Here is an 18,066-nt window from a genome sequence, read left to right as displayed (position 1 = left end):
CCCAGGTGCACCCGGGCGGTGCGGGCCCTCTGGGTTTGTCGCCCGGCCGTGCGCCCCCCGCTGACTCGCGCCAGCACGTGCCACCCCCGGAGCCTGACGTCCCCAGCTCGGACGGGCAGTGCATTTCCTTCAAGGAAACTCCCTGCTTCCTTCTCCCGGGCGCTGTTTCCCAGGGCCGCGCGCTGTCTTCTGATCTGCTGGGTGAAAAGTTTCACGTATGTCGCCAGACTTGTTTGCCCCAGCGCGGGCCCACGTCTAAGTAGGCTCACACCCCCTCATTAAACGCCGCGCCTGGCAGACAGAAACTTCCTGGGGCTCCCTTCCTGTGCTTCCCACGCGCCTGCATCTCCACCAGAGGATGCCGAGCAGGGAAGGTGGTTTTAGAAATTAAATAATGGCGCGGGCGTGCATTTGTCCATGTGTTTGTGCCAGGGACGCACGATGGAGACATTGCTGGGTTTCTGGTTTCCTCTTCCTTTTTTATTTTACAAATTCGGAGGTGTTCTTAGGCCTGGGGGCTGGGCGCGGGTGGGTGTGTGTGTACCTGTTTATTTGCCAGAATAAGTCAACCAAGGCTGAAACGGCTGAAAAATTTTACTCTAGAAATAAAGGAAGCTAGAGGACCCCTTCCGCCCCGTCTGAAGCAGGTTGGTGACATCTGCATTTGTGGCTGCCGTTGGCAAGTTCCTTTCCCACTTGTCCTTGCAGAGAGATGACTTCTGCGGTTGCTTTCAAATCGAGTTAGCACATGCAGTCTACAACAGCCGGGAGACCTTTTAACCTTTGTGCTTGGGATTGACAGTGAAACGATAATGAGATCTCTGGACACCAAGACTTTAAGGAATGCCAGTGGTGGAGCAAACCCGCTGCGAATCATCAGTTTATCCTTGTGATCACTGTCATCTGGTTCAGCCCGGATGGACTGTCATAAAAACAAATGTGGCATTTCCAGTCATTAATACCTAATTAATTGTGCCAGGAACTTGCAGCAGGGTGGGGGAAAGCCTTAACTGGCAGAGAGAGTCTAGGTGTTGTCAGAAACTTTGTCCATTCACTAGTTTTTAGATTTTTCCAGTGCTTTTGAGGAGGTATAGATAAAGGGGTCTGATTGTTACGTAGAAGGGATGAAATTTAAACGGCCAGGTTCATTGATCTTACTCTTAAATGTTAAGAAGTCGAGGGCAACCTTCCTGAATGTCAGAGAGAATCTCTGCTTATAGGACCACGTATTTCAGGTGGTTGGTGTGGAACACAAGAAAGTGGATTGTTTTGTTTTACTCCTTGGGTCTTTCTCAGGGGTTGAGAGGGTCACTTACAATGAACCACTTCGTAGTGGGTGAATCTCATAGGGGTTTGGGTTCAGTGTGTGGGTTTGCTTATCTTCACAGTGACTTACTGAGGAATGTAAGAATGAGGTTTTGTAGGTGGTTAATATTTAAATAGATGGTTCCCAGAAATATCTAGTGAGCTGCCTGCCAGGCCCCGTGATGAAAAAGACCTGGAGATCTGAGTTGTTGCTTCTGTGTCTCTGGGAAAGAAAATAACCCATCCAGGCCAGGGACCCAGCTTCTGCTTCGAATGCACCACCTGTCTTGACATTACCATCGTGCCGTGTGCTTTGCAGAGGCAAGGCTGGCTTAGAATTTGAGTCTTCAGTAGCCTGCCAGTCTTTCCTGTCCTGGGCTCCTGGCTCAGGAGGAAGAAAATTGCTCTCCTACTTGCTTTCTTGACAGGACACACCCTGTTTGCAACTGTCTCTGGGGTTAGCAAGAGAGGCAGTCATCTTCCTTCTGGTCGGTGGTGCTTGTGGTTGTTGTGTGGTGTAAATGTGTGTAATCGCAGGAGGAGTGTCCAGAAAACCAGTGTATGCTTTTCTTCCCCACGACGTCCATCCCTTTGGTGATAAAACTCCTTTTCAAAACAGAGGTTGCAAGATTTTATTGATTTGTTGTTCCTGTTGTATTCTGAATACAGAATACGGTATATCAGTATTCTGAACCTGAAAGTTTCCTGTACTATTAAAAAGCCGGTGTGAATTATGGAAAGCACTGTAGGCAGGTAAACCTGAGTTCTAGCCTGTGTCCCTGGACAAGTTACTTAACTCCTAGGTATATGACCTCATTTGTAAAAATAGTGATCATGTCATCTACCGTATAGGGCATAAGAGAGATGCTGTGTGGTAGGCTGAGGAATGGCCCTTCAAAGATGTCCATGTCCTGCTTCCCAGAACTTGTGAATTGTTACGTTACTTGGCAAGGGGAATTAAGGTTGCTCATCAGCTGACCTTGAGATGGGGCGATTGTCCTGGGTTACCAGGTAGGCCCAGTGTAATCACAAGAGTTTTTACATGTGGACGAGGGAGGCAGGAGACAGTGATGCAAGGTGAGAAAGACTCCGCCAGCCACTACTGGCTTTAAAGATGGAGGGAGGAGCCACTAACCAAGGGTATGGTTGTCCTCCACCCCTGGAGAAGGCAAGGAAGTGGGGCCTCCCCTGGAACCTCCGGAAGGAAACACAGCCTTTCTGATGCCTGCTTTTATCCCTGTGAGTCCCATTTCAGACTTCTGACCCCCAGAGTTTGTGAGAAGATAAATTTGCGTTGTTCTAAGCCACTAAGTTTGCTGCGATTTGTTACAGCAGCCACAGGGAACCAGTACATGCTGTAAGTAAAATGTGTACCCCAGAGCCTAGCGCATAGTTAATGCTCAGCAGATGATCAGGTAGCAGTCTCTCTTCCCTCCTCCACCAAAAACAGTTTTAAAATCTGAGAACGATCTCAGAAGTTCCTCTAGAAAAGAAAGCTATCTTCTAAGCATGCAGTGGAGGAGGACCCAGCAGAAAGAGTTTTGGAAATGCTAGTGGCGAGTCCTGCCTTTTAAAAATCTATAAGCCCCTTTGCTTCTCAGTTTTCCCTGCAGGATATGGAGATCAGGCCTAGAGTCTTCCTCTCAGGTTAGGATGAGAGAAACCTTTCTGTTATGGTGCAGGCCTCTCGCCACTGCTGAATGAGCCAAGCCCAGTAGGTGGGCATTAATTGCAGACAGCAAAGTACCTGGGGTGAGGAGTTTCATGGGACAGATACTGTCGAGGGTAGCAGTGTAGAAGGGTTCATAGGTCCAGTTTTCCAGGTCAGCTACACATCCCCTCAGCAGTCTCTGTGGAACCGAGATCCTGTAAAGATTAACAATTATTGACCACTCAGGACTCTCAGCCCCACCACACAGGAGACCAGCTGCCCGATAGGAACAGGAGATGAGCCATGTGTGTAATTTTAGATTGTCTAGTAGCCACTAGAGAAGTAACAGGTGGAGTTCACTAAAACTGCATATTTTATTTAAGCCAGCATATCCAAAATAGAATGCGTTCAGCATGTCATCACTGTGAACATTGTGCATGGGATATTTTACATTATTTTTCTCTTACTAAATCTTTGGAATCCGGTGTATATCAGACATTCATACCCTTCTCAATCTCGACTCACCTCCTTTTCAGTGTCACAGCCCCATGTGGCCAGTAGCTGCTGTGCTGGTGTCAGAATCGCAGGGGTGGGGTGTTTAGGAACTGGCAGTGTCCAGGTGTTGGAGAGTGGGAGTGTCTTGGTCTGGATTACAGCCCCAGGCCCAGGTATTTCTTTTCAAGTTGCCCAGCCAGGTGTTCTTTCGACTCTCGTTATTAAAGGTAGACTGCAGGACACACACAGGTGTTTAGGGGTTTGAAAGCAGTCCCCAAACATGTGGGATTCCTTCAGCCTCCCTAATTTTTCCAAGCTGGTCCCATAGCTCTCCTTTGCCGTCACAGCTGGGGAGCCTCCTCTGTTGGGGCACTCAGATATAAGCACGCCCCCGCTTTACCTCTTTGTTATGTCTTATGAAGACTATCTTAAACAGGTCACTGCCCTCTTCTGGGGCTCAATACCTGTTTACAGAAAGGAAAACATCTGAGGCCCCAGAGTTTGGGAAGAAGCCCACACCACATGGTGTTCGGCCAGAACCCTGAGGCGCCAGTGGTCAGCCCATCCTGGGGGCCAGCATGGAGCCCCTGAGGGCAGGAGCGGCTCTGGCTTCTCATCCAGTCACGCGTGGCACACCAGTGAGACAGAGGTAGGGTGGGGCTCCTTTCTGAAAGGAGAAAAGAGTTGTGCCCACAGCCACCCTGGAGGCCACCAGCAGCTCTTCCCACTGTGCAGTGCAGCCCAGTGCACCATGGGGTTGAGCCGGGCCTTCCTCGGCACGCGCTTCGCTGCCTCACGCTGCGATGCCCTCCTCTTGGTTCCACCATGTGGCCTACATGGCATTGGCCACACAGCAATGCCCACACACTGCTGCCCGGCCAGCCACTGACTTCCTGACCCCTGGACTGCATGTCTCCTCCCATCCTCGACCTCCCCTTCCCATCTCTGATATGCATTGACCCCAGTGACACATTCACGAGGGCCATTGCTGTCTGTCTGTTGCCTGTTCCTGCAGCTTTGAGGTGTGCTCCAGGAAGATACAAGTCATCCTTGTCTCCTCCAAGGGGTGGAGAGATGTGAGCTGTGGCACATGGGCTATGGCAGGGTGGTCAAGAGCAAGGCTCTGGGTTCAGCCCCTGGCTCTGTCACTTCACCACTCTGTGCCTCAGTTTCCTCATCTGGAAAATAGGTCAATATAGCCGGGCATGGTAGTGCACACCTGTAGTTCCAGCTGCTTGGAAGGCTGAGGCAGAAGGATTGCCTGAGCCCAGTGGGTTAACACTGGGGTAGCCATGAGCATGCCAGTATACTCCAGCCTGGACAACAGCGTGAGACTCCAACTCAGAAAAAAAAGAAAATGGGGTAATAATAGTACACACCTCACAGAGTGGTTGTGAGGATTTAGAGGTGTTTCTAGTGCCTGTATGTAGTAAGTGCTGTGTGAATCAGCTGTTACATTGAGTACAGGAAAGGAGGCTGAGCTGGAAAAGAGAAACACGCACCCTGTTGGGCTCTGCCCTGTGCCCTTAGTTTAGCCAGCTGGAAGCGTGGCGCTTAGGTGCTGTGGCTGTTGGAGAGAGAAGTGGATCTGTGCAGGGGCTGGAGGACTGGAGAAGGAAGGGACAGCCTGTCCCCAGAAGGGTGAGCCCACAGGTGCCACATTCCAGATGCTCTCCATGATGGGAGGATACGTGGGGCGGACAGCCACAGGGAGATGTGTGGCAAAGCCAGCACAGGACTTCCTGGCAGACCACTTGCCCTTCTCCGGAGGAGGAGAGGTGTAGGGGAGGCCCTTGCCTGACCTGGCCCTGAAGCCAGCTCCCGGCCAGCCCTGTACCATCCACTTGTGAATGAAACCCAACTGGCCACTGGATCCTGGCTCAAAGTGGACTGCCTCTGAGTGGAGTCTAGGCCTGCCTGGCTGAGGGACAGGGAAGCCCAGCCGGCTAACCCAAGATGCTTTTGCCAACAGCTGGGCTGTCTGCAACGCTCTTTCCCTTCCACACTTGGTAAACTCCCGTGTGTCTCAGGCGGACTCTAATGTCCCCTCCTCCTACAGCCAGCAGCCGCGGACTCCTGCCCAAGCCTCACCACGCTGCCCAGTCCTCATGACATTATTCGCGGTTTCCCTGTCTCCCCAACACACCGCATCTGGCCTGGAGGAGTAGGAGGAAGTGGGTGGGTGGGGAGTGGGCACATGTTTGGATCAGGCTCATGGGAGGAGAAGGGGTGTGTTGTGTCCCCAGCATATGACAGGGGCTACTTAGTGTGACTGAATGATGGGTGCCCGAGGCCTGGTGGGTCTCCCTTCTTTGACGCTGTCTTCTTGGTGAGGCCGGAAAGACCCATGGAAACTCTACAGAATGACTGAGCCCTGGAGAAAAGTTTAGTTTGGGCGGGATTGTTTTTTCTCGCTAAAATAAACATCCTCAAACTGCATTAGATTCGTCTGCCTGGGAGTGACTCAGCCCCCTGGCTTGTGGGACAGACAGGTTTGTGGAGTGATGTCACCAAGGCCCAGGGAACGAAACCACACAGGAGTGATGACTTGCTTCCAGAGCCAGCGCAGAGGTGTGAGGGCGGGCCGGCCCTCCTCCTCCTGGGTGTCAACCACAAAGCCCAGGGTGGAGGCAGCAGTGGGTTAGGCTGTGACCTGGTGACTGGTGTCTGGTGAAGGATTCTCCCCTTGGGTTCTCCATAGGTTCCGTAAATGGTGGAATGATGAAGAGACCCAGAACCCAGCAGGACGGGGTATGAGTGAAGGGAGATGCCAGTGCAAAGAGATGCTGGTTGAACAGGAGGACCTGCTGCTCCCCTGACTTCCTGTCTGCCAGAGTTGACCAGCCATGGGGCTCACTGCTTTGCATGTGGCCACCTCCCGGCCTCCTCAGCTACAGAAACCCTGTGTTTGCTCTCCTCAATGGCCTTTGAGGGGGCAGAAGCGTTTGAATAAGATCTCTCTGTCCTTCAAATAACTCTTTACAAATGCTAAAGCAGAATAACCCACCGCTCTGCCAGTGTCCCTGTGCCCGGGCTCTTTGAAGAGTGCCCTTGTCCTTGCCAAGCGCCGCTGCTAGGCGTTGTGATAACAGCACAAGGAGGCTTACGGCTGATTCATTTCAGAGTCGATTTTAAAAATAGAAATGGTTTTATGGTTACTTTTACTGTTCAACTCTAGTGGTAAATTACTAGCTGGAGAAAGAGGCACTCATTGCCTTGAAGTTGTCCAGGCTTGTGTTTGAAAGGGCTGTTGTTCATCTGAGTGTTCACCCTTCCATTTGCCCAGTGAGGATTTGTTGACCGCCAGGGTTGGTTTAGGCCCTGAAGATAAGGCAAAAGGACTCTGTCCTTTTATTTGGGGGCTGGAGGTGGGGACAGGGTAAGAGGCAAACAGGATGCCTTTGACTACCAGATGCCCTGGATGAGGTGAAGCGAGAGGATGCCCTGCAGCACGGAGGGGCACTGCTCAGATGGACAGCTGGGGAAGACCCCCCCCAGAGGGAGGGACACTGTAGCTCAGAACTCAGTGACAGGAGAAGCACAGTCTGGCCTGTGGCTGGAACACAGTGAAGTGTTTTAGATGAGCATGTATGTTTATATACTAGAAGACCCAAGGGATTTTATAATTCCTGCTTCAAAGACCAGGATGCTACAGTCCAGGAAGGGGAAGTTTCTGAAGCAAGTGTGTACTGTGAGCCGGGGTCACCCGGGCCCAGGGTCTGAGCCTTCAGGGTGCAGTGGTAGCAGTGGTGGGATTGGGTGAAAACCACTTGTCCTCAGGTGTTTGGGCTCCAGGGAAGGAAGGAGCCTCACTGAGGCCACATTCCTCTGTTGTGCGGGCTCAGTGGATATGAAGGGCCACCGCTGCCTGAGGGCTGCAGGCTTCCAGAACAGTGTTGCCGACCTGAGTGCCTGGGACTGAGGAACCAGAGCCCCGAGGAGACGCTCAGGGTCCGCTCCGTCGCTGCCCCCTCATGGCATGGCTAGCCAGGTCTTGAGAGCCTCCTGGAGCCCCTCTGCCTGGAGCCTCAGTCTGCTGCCTGGTCCCCATGGCAGATGGGGGCAGCTACTGACTGGCAGACCCTCCCAACTCGGCTGCCTGGCTTCACTGACAGTGTTTATGCTTGAGGTCTGTTTCCATCTCGAGCTCTCACCAGGCCCAGGCCAGGTGCCTCTCAGCCGAGGATCAGCTGCCTCACCCTGATCTCCCCTCTCCTAAAATGGTACTTGCTGAGATGTTTGCCGGGGTGCCCCTGTGAGTTGTGGTCCAGGAATGAGTGCCGTGGAATGCTCTGGGCCTCTGGGGAGCCAGTGAGTCCCGTTCAACCTAGTCCCAGAATTGTCTCCTCCAGCTTGACTCCAGGCCTCTGCGACACCTTGTTGGGTTTTTATTAGACGCACAAGGACGGGTTTGTTCCTGGATGCAGGGGCCCGTGTATCCTGAGGGCTCAGGTCCCTCTGCCTGGGGTCTGAAAGGCTTTCTCTGAGACCCTACCTGGTCACAGGACTGAGCTAACGGTTGTTGCCCGGAGGCAGATGCCAGGCTCCTTGACTCCGCCTGCCTTGAGACTTTTAAATGAACAGGTCCCCAATCCAGAAGCTACCCCTGATTTGGAGGCCAGCCAGGCCCTCCATGAGCATTGCAGGTCCTTAGGAAGCAGGGTTCCTGTGGTGGGGAAAGAGGGATGTCTGTGTTGACGCACTTCTCCCACACCCGGCCCTCCCGGAATCATGGAGGCCACATAAGCCCAGGGGACACCCAGTGGCCCCAAGAGGTCCATCTCCAGAGTCAGGTGGCCTGCAGTCAGGTCGTGCCTGCGCTTAGTAGCTGACAGCCCTTGGGTGGCTACTCAGCCAGCCCCCTGTGCCTCCGTTTCCTCTTCAGTCTTAACTGTGGAAGATTGTGTGAGGATTTAGTTGGCATATATATGGGGCTGAGGATAGCGCCTGAGTGGAGCAAGCCATTGGTCATACTTTTTTTTGAGTTGGTGTCTCACCCTGTCAATCGGGTTGGAGTGCAGTGGCACACTCTCGGCCACCCCAGCATGGCCACTCCAGCCTCCACCTGCTGGACTCAGACGATCCTTCTGCCTCAGCCTTCCAAGTCGCTGGAACCACAGGTGCACGTTGCCACGCCCGGCTAATTTTTTTTTTTTTTTTTTGTAGAGATGAGGTCCCGCCAAGTTCCAAGGTTGGTTTCGAATCCCTGGGCTCAGGCAATCCTCTTGCCTCTGCCTCCCAAAGTGTTGGGATTACAGGTGTGAGCCACTGTGCCCGGCCACATTTTTTATTATTTGTGACCTTGGACAGGTGATTAATTTCATTGGACCTTGATGTCCTCACCTGCCTACTTCTGGTTCCTTCTGAGCACAGAATAGGTGAACATTGGTAAAATGCCTGGCAGTGCCCACATCGCTGAGCCCAGCACAAGTTATTTTGTGGTTTGAGGCCCGTTGCTGGCCTCATGTGGTTTACAAAGCCTGGTGACACCAGTGATTCTGAGCGTGTCTCCAAAGTGTGCAGAGCCTTGTCTATCCCTCAGGCTTCTGGGCACTGCTGGGCTTTGTCGGGCTGGAGAGATCACACTCAGAGTGAGCAAGTGGCTCCCAGGGCGTGGGTGGAGACTCTGGGTTTTTTCTAACAAGAAGAGCTGCAGGGTCTGTGGTCTGACCTTACTCTGCTCCCCGTCTGCTGTCTTTGCAGACCCTCTAGGTCCCTTCCCCCAGCCTACCGCTGTTCCCAGGGTGTCTCATAGCTGCTGGGGAGCCCTCCTGTTCTGCTTCCTCCAGGGATGTCCCCTGGTCTGGCCAGAGATACCCCTCCCTGCTCTGTTCAGAAATGGGGAGAACCACGTCTCCCTTCTTGTGCTTTTGTGCCACATGCTATTACTGGGGTCCCCACGTATCTACCCTGTCCCCCTGTCTACTCAAAACTGGGTGACACTGCTCTTCCAGGCTTTGAGGGCCCTTCCTGAGAATCAAACAGGGGCTGGGGATATTGAGAATCAGACAGACCCCTACATCTGTCCTTACGACCCTCCTTTTTCTGCTGCTTTTCCACCCAGACTCAAGGACCATGATCAGTCTCTCCCACCCACAGGCTGCACTTCCCCAAAGGTGTCTCTCCAAAGCAGTTGACTGGCCAGCCTCGAGGGGTTAAGTTGGCCTCTGTCAGAGCTGCGGAGCTGCTCTGGCCGAGGGACTTTATGAGCACAGGCGCAAGCCAGAGAGAACCCAGCAGTGGGCCTGGGGGCTCCTTCCAGCTACCCAAGCACCCAGCAGTTTTCCCAACTTCAAAATGGGGAGAACCGCACCCCCAGCACTGGGCTGGTGTGAGGATGGCCTGCTGAGAATTTCAGGACCCAGAGTTGAACAGCACTGACGATTGGGCCTGCCTCGAGCTGTAGACCCTAGAGCAGAGCTGTGTCCAGGGTGCCCAGAGCAATCCCACACCTGCGGCCTACAGCGGCCCCAGGGAGGGCCTGCAGGGCAGGCAGGGGAGCGGGCAGGACGGCACCAGGCCTGCCTGGGCCTCTCCTGGGATGGGGCTTGGCCGCTGTGCCTGGTCAGAGTGGCGAGGCCCACGGAGCGGCCACAGACTCCCACTGTGCAAGCACTGTGCCTCCTTGTGTGGTGCCTGAGCCCAGTGCACGCATCTGCCCGCCCACACACAACAGGGCTGTGTTCCCAGAGCCAGTCTGTGCCGCGCCCGGGAGGGCCTGGCTGCCACGGATCCTGTCCCCGGCCCCCAGTGCGGGCAGCAGGCGGCACGGAGGCCTGACATGCAGCAGACCGAGCCCTATGCCCAGTTGTGTCCCATCACACTGTGTCCCCAGGCCTCCCTCCTGCTTCTCAGAGTTGTCCATGTGCCAGGCACTGCAGGATGGGGCGGTCCCGCAGTGCCCACAGGCAGAGTGCTGATGGCCAGGTGGGGAGAGACGGTGACAAATAAGGAAACACACTGTTGTCAGAGGGTGAGGTTTCCTCAGAGAAACATGCATCCAGGGAGGTGCAGAATTAAACAGGGTGGCTGCCGGAGGGTGTTGGCAGTGAGAAGCGCTTGGGGGCTCTGGAGTCCTATACCTGAGGCCTCTGGAAGCCTGGGGTGGTGGACCTCATTGTGTCTTTCCTTGGCAGAGGAGAGGGCGGCTCTTCTCCCAGGGTATGTTGTCTGCTTTTTGGAGGAGGGGCAGGGAGAGAAGCCCCTCTCTCAGCACCTCCCTTGGGGTCTCCAGGATGTCAGGAGAAGCCCTGCATCTTTGCATCTACAGCCTCCCTGGCCTGTCTGCATGGGTCACTTCAGCTCCACCCTCTTTGCCAGGAATCTGCCGGAGCAGGTGGCAGCTCAGGTGTCAGGGCAGCTGGGGATGGGGTTACACAGCCCCGGAGACAGACACGCCTGGCTTGGGAGCCAGCATCTGCGTGTCTGGCTGCCGGGGCAGAGCTAGGGGAAGGCACGGTCCCCATCCCCCTGCCCCGGGAGCCTCTTGTCACCACACTAGGTGCCTGGGCAGTTGCAAGCGGAGTGGCGAGGGACACAGGTTGAGTCACACCTGACTTGGCGCATAATTAGCTGTGTAGGCAAAGTACCTAACCCTTCTGTGCCTCAGTTTCCTCACCAAATAAACGGAGGGCCTGGCTGCCTGGGGCTGTTGCTGGGAGGCGAGCTGCCTGTGCTTGGCACGAGCTGGTCCTCCTGCTCCTTGTCATTATTACTGCTGTTACAACAGTTCTCCCTGGGGGCTGTGATGCTCACAGGCGTGGTGGCTTCTTACAGTGGGTGGATGCAAGTTTGCTCAAGGAAGGAAGAAGCCAGACTCAGGGGACAAGTGGCAAACACGGGGACACATGGCCGGACAGCCCTTGGGCTTGGCCCTCAGAGGCATTGAAAGTGAGAGAAGCCAGAGCCTGTGAGCTTGCTGTGCTACTCTGGCCCTTCCCCAAGTCCTGGGGGTGGGGGTGGGGTTTGCGGGGCTCAGTGCAGCCCCAGGACATCTCCGAGAGCCTAAGGCTGCACAATGGGCCCAGTGTGCAAAAGGGGGTCATTGCCACCACGCAGGGCAGGCGAGGGGCAGCCCAGAAGCTGCCCAGCCCAGCCCCTAGTACTGCAGCCACCGCTGAGGTCTTGCAGGCAAGGGCTGCCTGGGCTGCCTTCTTCTCACAAGGGAAATGTCACAATAGACTGTAAATGGGTGAAATCACCTCTGTGTGGGCCAGGTAGTCACCACTGTTTAGGTGCCAGAGGCCTCTGCGGGGGGAAAGGAAGGAGAGAGCTCCCTCGGGCCAACCCTCTATCCCCTGCCCTGCCAAGATTGCCCAGCCTAGGCTAGCCGCTGGCTCAGGCTGCCCTGGCTGGGAAGATCGGGAGAACAGCGGGCTTGAAGCCATGTGCCTTGTCTTGGTGTGTGTCTAGGACCTGGTCCCTCCCACCCACTGCCCCGGCAGCTCTTCTCAGTCCACAGACGCTGCCAGGTGCGTGGACAGAGGCTTAGCAGACCTGCTCCTGGGAGGAGAAACAGGACATTCCCACAGGAGCCCAGGGCCAGGAGGTAGTAGTGCCAGTGTGTGCTTTGAGCCTTCCTCGAGGGCACAGTCTCGCCTGGGAAGAGGGGGCATTGAGTTGCGCGATAGAAGTAAGAGTAGTGGGTGGAGTCTTACCCTGGCCCTGGTGAGTGTGAGGCCGCGGTGGGTTCAGGTCTCAGGTGAGGACAGCAGGTGTGTTGACCAGGCCCTTCCTGCCTCCTTCTACCATCCTCGTAAGTGGAGGTGAAAGCTGAGTCAGGACATAGTTGGACAGGACATGGCTCTGCCCAGGAGATAGGGAGCCTGTGGGGAGCAGGCCCTGGGCTTACCCCATTTTCCCTGTAGTGTTGTGTTGTGGACCTTGTCAGCGACAGCCCTCTCCAGGTCCCACCTCTTGGGAGAGGAGGATGACATGCACCCTTCACAGGTGGACCCAGCACAGACTGCGGGCTGCAGTCTCAGCAGCTTCTCCCAGCACAGAGACAGGGATTGAGGATGCCACGTTTGGGCCATGACCTGGGGTCTCCCAGGAGAGCCAGGGGGTGCAGGTTTCAGACAGGATGTTTCTGGAGCCACAGCCCAGCTTCCGTCCTCATTCCAAGACTCCTGGGAGCTCTTGGTGTTCACTGTAGTTCTGTCTGCACAGATCAAGTACAGGAAAGTTCTTCAGAGCCAGGTTAGCTTGGGTTGAGAAGATGTCTCTTTCCCCACCATTGCTACACTTGCCCAAACAGCAGACAATCCTGTCCTGTGTTGCGCCTTTCCTCTAGGGCGGTCTCTCCCGGGAAGGCTGCCTGGGGAGCTTCTGATCTCTGCTTCTTTGTCCCTCGCAGGCCATCAGCATCAGCAAAGCCATCAACAGCCAGGAGGCCCCCGTGAAGGAGAAGCATGCCCGGCGTATCCTTCCTGCTGGCTCCGGTGCCCAGGAGGTGGGAGTCAGGGAGCAGTGCGGCACTTCAGGCGGCCTGATGATGCTCACGGAGCTGGATGAGGAGGGGCTTCATGCACCCTGTCTCCACTGGGCCCCACAGGGCTCACCTCCTTCTCGGCTCTTTGTCTTATGAAAATGTCACTATTGGGCCCAGTTAAAGTCACAGGGCAGGCCCGGTGTGGTGGCTCACGTCTATAATCTCAGCACTTTGGAAGGCCGAGGTGAGAGGATTGCCTGAGCCTATGGGTTCAAGATCAGCCTGGGCAACTTGGCGAGATCTCATTTCTACAATAAATTAAAAAAAAAAAATTATCCAGGCATGGTGGCACTTGTCTGTAGTTCCAGCTACTTGGAAGGCTGAAGTGGAAGGATCACCTGAGCCCAGCAGGTCGAAGCTGCGGTGGCTGTGAGTGTGCCACTACACTCCAGCCTGGGCGACAGAGTGAGACTCCAGCTAACTAACTAAATAAATAAATAAAAATAAAAAGACACAGGGCAGGCCAGGCCAGGCACAGGGGCTGATGCCTGTAACGCCAGTACTTTGGGAAGCTGAGGTACGAGGATCGCTTGAGGCCAGGAGTTTGAGGCCAGCCTAGGCAACATAGCAAGATCCCATCTCTACAAAAAATTATAGAAATAAGACAAGTGTGGTAACTTATGCCTATAGTCCCATCTACTTCGGAGTCTGAGATGGGAGGATCACTTGAGCCCAGGAGGTCAAGGCTGCAATGAGCTATGATTGCTCACTGGAGTGCTGGAACTGTGCTCCAGCCTGGGCAACAGAGCAATACCCAGACTCTATTTAAAAAACAAACAAGCCGGGCTCGGTAGCTCAGCCTGCAATCCCGCGCCTTTGGGAGGCTGAGGTGAGTGGATTGCCTGAGCCTGCGGGTTCGAGACCCGCCTGGGCAGCGAGACCTCATCTCTACAATAAATAAAAAAAAAAACTGAGTGTGGTAGTGCACGCCTGTAGTTCCAACTACTTGGAAGGCTGAGGCGGAAGGATCGCCAGAGCCCAGCAGGTCGAGGCTGCGGTGGCCGGGAGCGGCCACTGCACTCCAGTCTGGGCAACAGAGTGAGACTCCAACTCAAAAACAAACAAACAAAAAAAAAACAAACAAGCCGGCCCAGTGGCTCAGCCTGTAATCCCGTGCCTTTGGGAGGCTGAAGTAAGTGGATTGCCTGAGCCCGCAGGTTCGAGACCTGCCTGGGCAACTTAGCGAGACCTCATCTCTACAATAAATCAAAAAAAATTAGTTGGGCATGGTAGCGCATGCCTGTAGTTCCAGCTACTTGGAAGGCTGAGGCGGAAGGATCGCTGGAGCCCAGCAGGTCGAGGCTGCGGTCGCCGGGAGCGGCCACTGCACTCCAGTCTGAATGACAGAGTGAGATTCCAACTCAAAAAAAAAAAAAAAAAAAAACAAGCAAAAAACCACAGGACATAACCTTGTCTTTTGTCTTACCCTAATACCTAGCCCTTTGGCAAATGGGAGCTCTGGTGACCTGGGGTTGACAGGAGTGTGACCTGGGGCTGGCTCTCCTTGTGCAGCTCTGGCCTCACCCTGCTGCATCGGCTGAGGGCCCGACCTCCCCACACTCGAGTTTCTGCTTTCTGCACTTGGCCTTGACCTTGTAGGCATCATTCTGGGCACCCACCATGAGAAGGGGGCTTTCACCTTCTGGTCCTATGCCATCGGGCTGCCCCTGCCCAGTAGCTCCATCCTCAGCTGGAAGTTCTGCCACGTCCTCCACAAGGTCCTTCGAGATGGGCACCCCAACGTGAGTAGCAGCTGCTGCCATCTGTTCCCGGAGAGGCCAGGGAGGCGGGCAGCGACCTGGAGACATGCACAGTTCTGTCCCAGTGTTTATCCCCAAAGATCTGGGCTGGCCTGCCCTGCCCTCCACCTTCTCCCTCCCACCCAGGGTGGGGAGTGAGTGTGTCAGGACCCCTCCTTCAGGCTCTGGGTCCTTCATTGCTCTCCCCACTGCAGGTGCTGCACGACTGCCAGCGGTATCGCAGCAACATCCGGGAGATCGGGGACCTTTGGGTAGGTGCCGGGAGCCATGGTGCCTTGAGTCCAGCCCGGACCCCGCCTATTCTTGGGGCCTCCTGACACACAGGGCTGAGTGAACAGTAGCTCCTGAGGGAAGCTGGGTTTCCTTTCTTCTTCCAGAGCAGAATCAGGGTAGTGGCATTTGGGCGACAACGAGAGAGATAAGCGTTAGCGCATGAGACATTGCAGCCTTACTCTAAGGCCTGCACAGCGTAACCGGTGGGGCCTTTAGTCCTTGCAAGTTGGACACAAGGTTACACTGGAGCCAGAACCTGGGTGTCTTGGTGGTTAGGGAGACTGGGCAGGGCCACAGGCTCCCCCAGACTGTCTGCCTTAGAATTGAGACTGGCAACGTGTGTCTTCAGCACATTTGCTGAAGATGGTTTAGACATACTAAACCCTGGGAGCCCTGGGAGCCGGAGATGGCAGGGGCCAGAGGTGCCCCTGGGGGAAGGAGGGCCTTGTTCTGACTCTTGGGCACTGTAGGGTGATGGATGAGCAGGGTGGGCACTGGAATAGGACCCACCAGAAGGCCAGGAGGCCTGACTGGGGCGATGCCCAGCCCATATCCATGTACTGTCCTGTGGCCCTTCAAGAGAGGAGAACAGTGTCCATGGTGCAATCTGCAGATGCAGGCCCAGCTGGCATGCTGCAAGGGACGTGGTGGTGGAGGAGGGAGTGGGAGGATGTGCACAGGCATCCGTTGGGCTATGCCTCCCCGTCGCTCCAGCACTTTAATAAAGTGTCCCTACTCAGAATTGGCCCGTTGCCCTGGACAGGGAGCTCTCTTCTCACAAGAGCTTCTTTGGCAAGAATGATGGGGAGGAAGATTAAGGGAGAAAAACTAGAGCCAAAGAAGGAGGTTGATGGAGGCCACAAGGAGACATTTGTCAAGTGAAGCAGCGACTGGTGTGTGTGAAAGGATGGCACTCGGCTTCTTGTGCCCAGGTCCTTTAGGATTCTCGGGTGTGTTCATAGGCTGCGGGCCCTTACCCTGGGCTTTCTTCCCCACAGGGGCATTTGCATGACCGGTACGGGCAGCTGGTGAATGTCTACACCAAGCTGTTGCTGACCAAGATCTCCTTTCACCTCAAGGTGGCTTCCCCGGAGGAGGCGGGCTAAGGGACCCACGGGCTTTTCCTTCTGTGATGTCCTGGGACATGTGGGGACACGGAGAGGGGGACTTGTGCTATTCATGAGCCCACTCACCTTGTTCTGAGCATGGCCAGAGGGAAGATTGGGGCCAGGACGTCAAGAAGCTCCTAGAACACCTCAGGTGTTTTCGCAGACGTGGGGCGGCCTCCCCACTGCCCTGGGCTCCCATCACCTCCTCTATCCTACCTGGGTGCCCCCCTCTTCCCAGCCCCCCTTTCCCCCTTCTGTCCACTTACATGGGTCAGAACCTGGGTCTGCCAAGAGCAGGAGACAGAGCCCATTGTGGGGATTGCTTGGCACGGCTACAGCTGAGTGAGGTTCTGTCTGCAGCACCCCCAATTTCCTGCGGGCCTGGAGGTGACGGATGAGGTATTGGAGAAGGCAGCTGGGACTGATGTCAACAACATGTGAGTCGCTCTGCCTGGCCCAGGGTCCCTTCCCCCTTCCCCTCAGCTTCCCTGCTCGTGCCCACCTTGTTTCACGCCAGGCTCCCACACGGGGCAGTGGGTGTCGCATGAGGCCATGGACTTCTCAGGTAAAGCTCATGCTCCCAAGGGAGAAGTGAAGTGGGCGGGCTAGGGTTTATCTGAAAGACTGTCTTTTTGTGCAGAGGTGCACTCACTTCTCAGGGCTGCAATATCGGCTGTGTCCCTGTCTCCACCCGGGGTCTCGGAACGGGCCCCCCACTCTTTCTCACCCCCCCTCTTCTGTAGCTTCCAGCTCACCGTGGAGATGTTTGATTACATGGATTGTGAGCTGAAGCTTTCTGAATCAGGTGAGCCACCCAAAGGATAGGCCCTGGGTCTGAGCATGTTGCCAAGTGCCCAGAGTCAGGGTGAGCAGAAGGGAGACATGGTGACCACACCAGCTTATCGTTCTTAAATGCACCTGCCCTCCCGGGATAGGCGATAGCAGGGCCTCCTGACACCTCCACAGCATGGCGGACACGTCCCACCCCGTGGACATCATTCCATTGGCCCTAAGACAAGGGCGGCATGCGCTACAGGGAGTTGCTTCTTCAGGCTTCTGGCCCGGTCTTGGGCATCTGCAAAGCCCACCAGGGAGAGCGGTTGTTTGGGCCATCCTGCCCATTTTCTGCTCTAAAAAGCCTCTGAGTCATGTCACACTTCCTAGCCCAAGAACCTGGCAGCCACTGGACAGGAAATCTCAGAGGGCTCACCCTTCTGGCCGAGAGGCGATTGTTCTGGGTGGCAGCTCCAAAACAACCGAGGGTGACTCAGTATTCTTCATCCGGGAGCAAGAAGCAAATGCCTTTTTAAGGGAAAATCGGGCGTTAGAGGCCATCTGGGCAGCCTCCCTGAATTCCTGGGTCTGGCCTCTAAGACTCGGGGAACCTGACAGACAGTCAGTTCCAATGAATGGGGGGCAGCTGGGAGGTGGGCCCTCGTGCCTGGGAAAGGCCCACCCAGAGGACCAGAGGGCAGGTATCCAGGGGTATGGCCCCAGCTGTGCCACTGGATCAGGGCTACCAGGGCCTGTGTCTTAGCAGAGATGTGCTAAATCTGAGCCTTTCAACACAGAGGCCACCAGGCAGGAGCCAGGCTTCTGTGGCATCACACTGTGCTGTCCCCAGCATGGAGAGAGGCCAGTGTGGGCAGGTGGTGGCCCCCACAGGGAAGTGTTAGAACTCGCAGGTGTACTCCCCACCCAGCAATACTGGTGTCTTGAAGTGCAGAGGGGCACAGTGGCAGTCCCAGGTACCAGCTTCTCCTGGAGAAACTCCTGGGTTTGCTCTGTAAGAGCAAAACCCAGAAATACCCTAAACACTCCTCAGTGGAGAAACAACTATATCTTACTGTGTGTGCACAGAGAGACCTGTGTGTTAAGAAAGACATATCTGGGCCAGGCTCAGTGGCTCAACCTGTAATCCCGTGCTTTGGGAGGCTGAGGTGAGTGGATTGCCTGAGCCCGTGGGTTCAAGACCCGCCTGGG

At 55.3% G+C, this 18,066-nt stretch overlaps 1 protein-coding gene across 1 annotated transcript in view; it reads left to right on the top strand.

Annotated features, from left to right (window-relative positions):
- HIP1R (huntingtin interacting protein 1 related) overlaps window positions 1-18,066 on the top strand; it is a 28,834-nt gene that overhangs the window by 1,259 nt on the left and 9,509 nt on the right. The window contains exons 2-7 of the mRNA XM_008050394.1: window positions 12,807-12,870; window positions 14,541-14,683; window positions 14,896-14,952; window positions 15,973-16,053; window positions 16,444-16,520; window positions 16,827-16,888. Coding sequence (XP_008048585.1) covers window positions 12,807-12,870; window positions 14,541-14,683; window positions 14,896-14,952; window positions 15,973-16,053; window positions 16,444-16,520; window positions 16,827-16,888 — 484 coding nt within the window. The remainder of the gene's footprint in view (window positions 1-12,806; window positions 12,871-14,540; window positions 14,684-14,895; window positions 14,953-15,972; window positions 16,054-16,443; window positions 16,521-16,826; window positions 16,889-18,066) is intronic.

This window comes from Carlito syrichta, unplaced genomic scaffold, assembly GCF_000164805.1.
Source record: "Carlito syrichta isolate Samal-C Ts95f unplaced genomic scaffold, Tarsius_syrichta-2.0.1 Scaffold145297, whole genome shotgun sequence".
Classification (NCBI taxonomy): Eukaryota; Metazoa; Chordata; class Mammalia; order Primates; family Tarsiidae; genus Carlito; species Carlito syrichta.
Note: the sequence above shows the minus strand (reverse complement) of the source record. Positions and strands in the feature narration are given on the sequence as shown.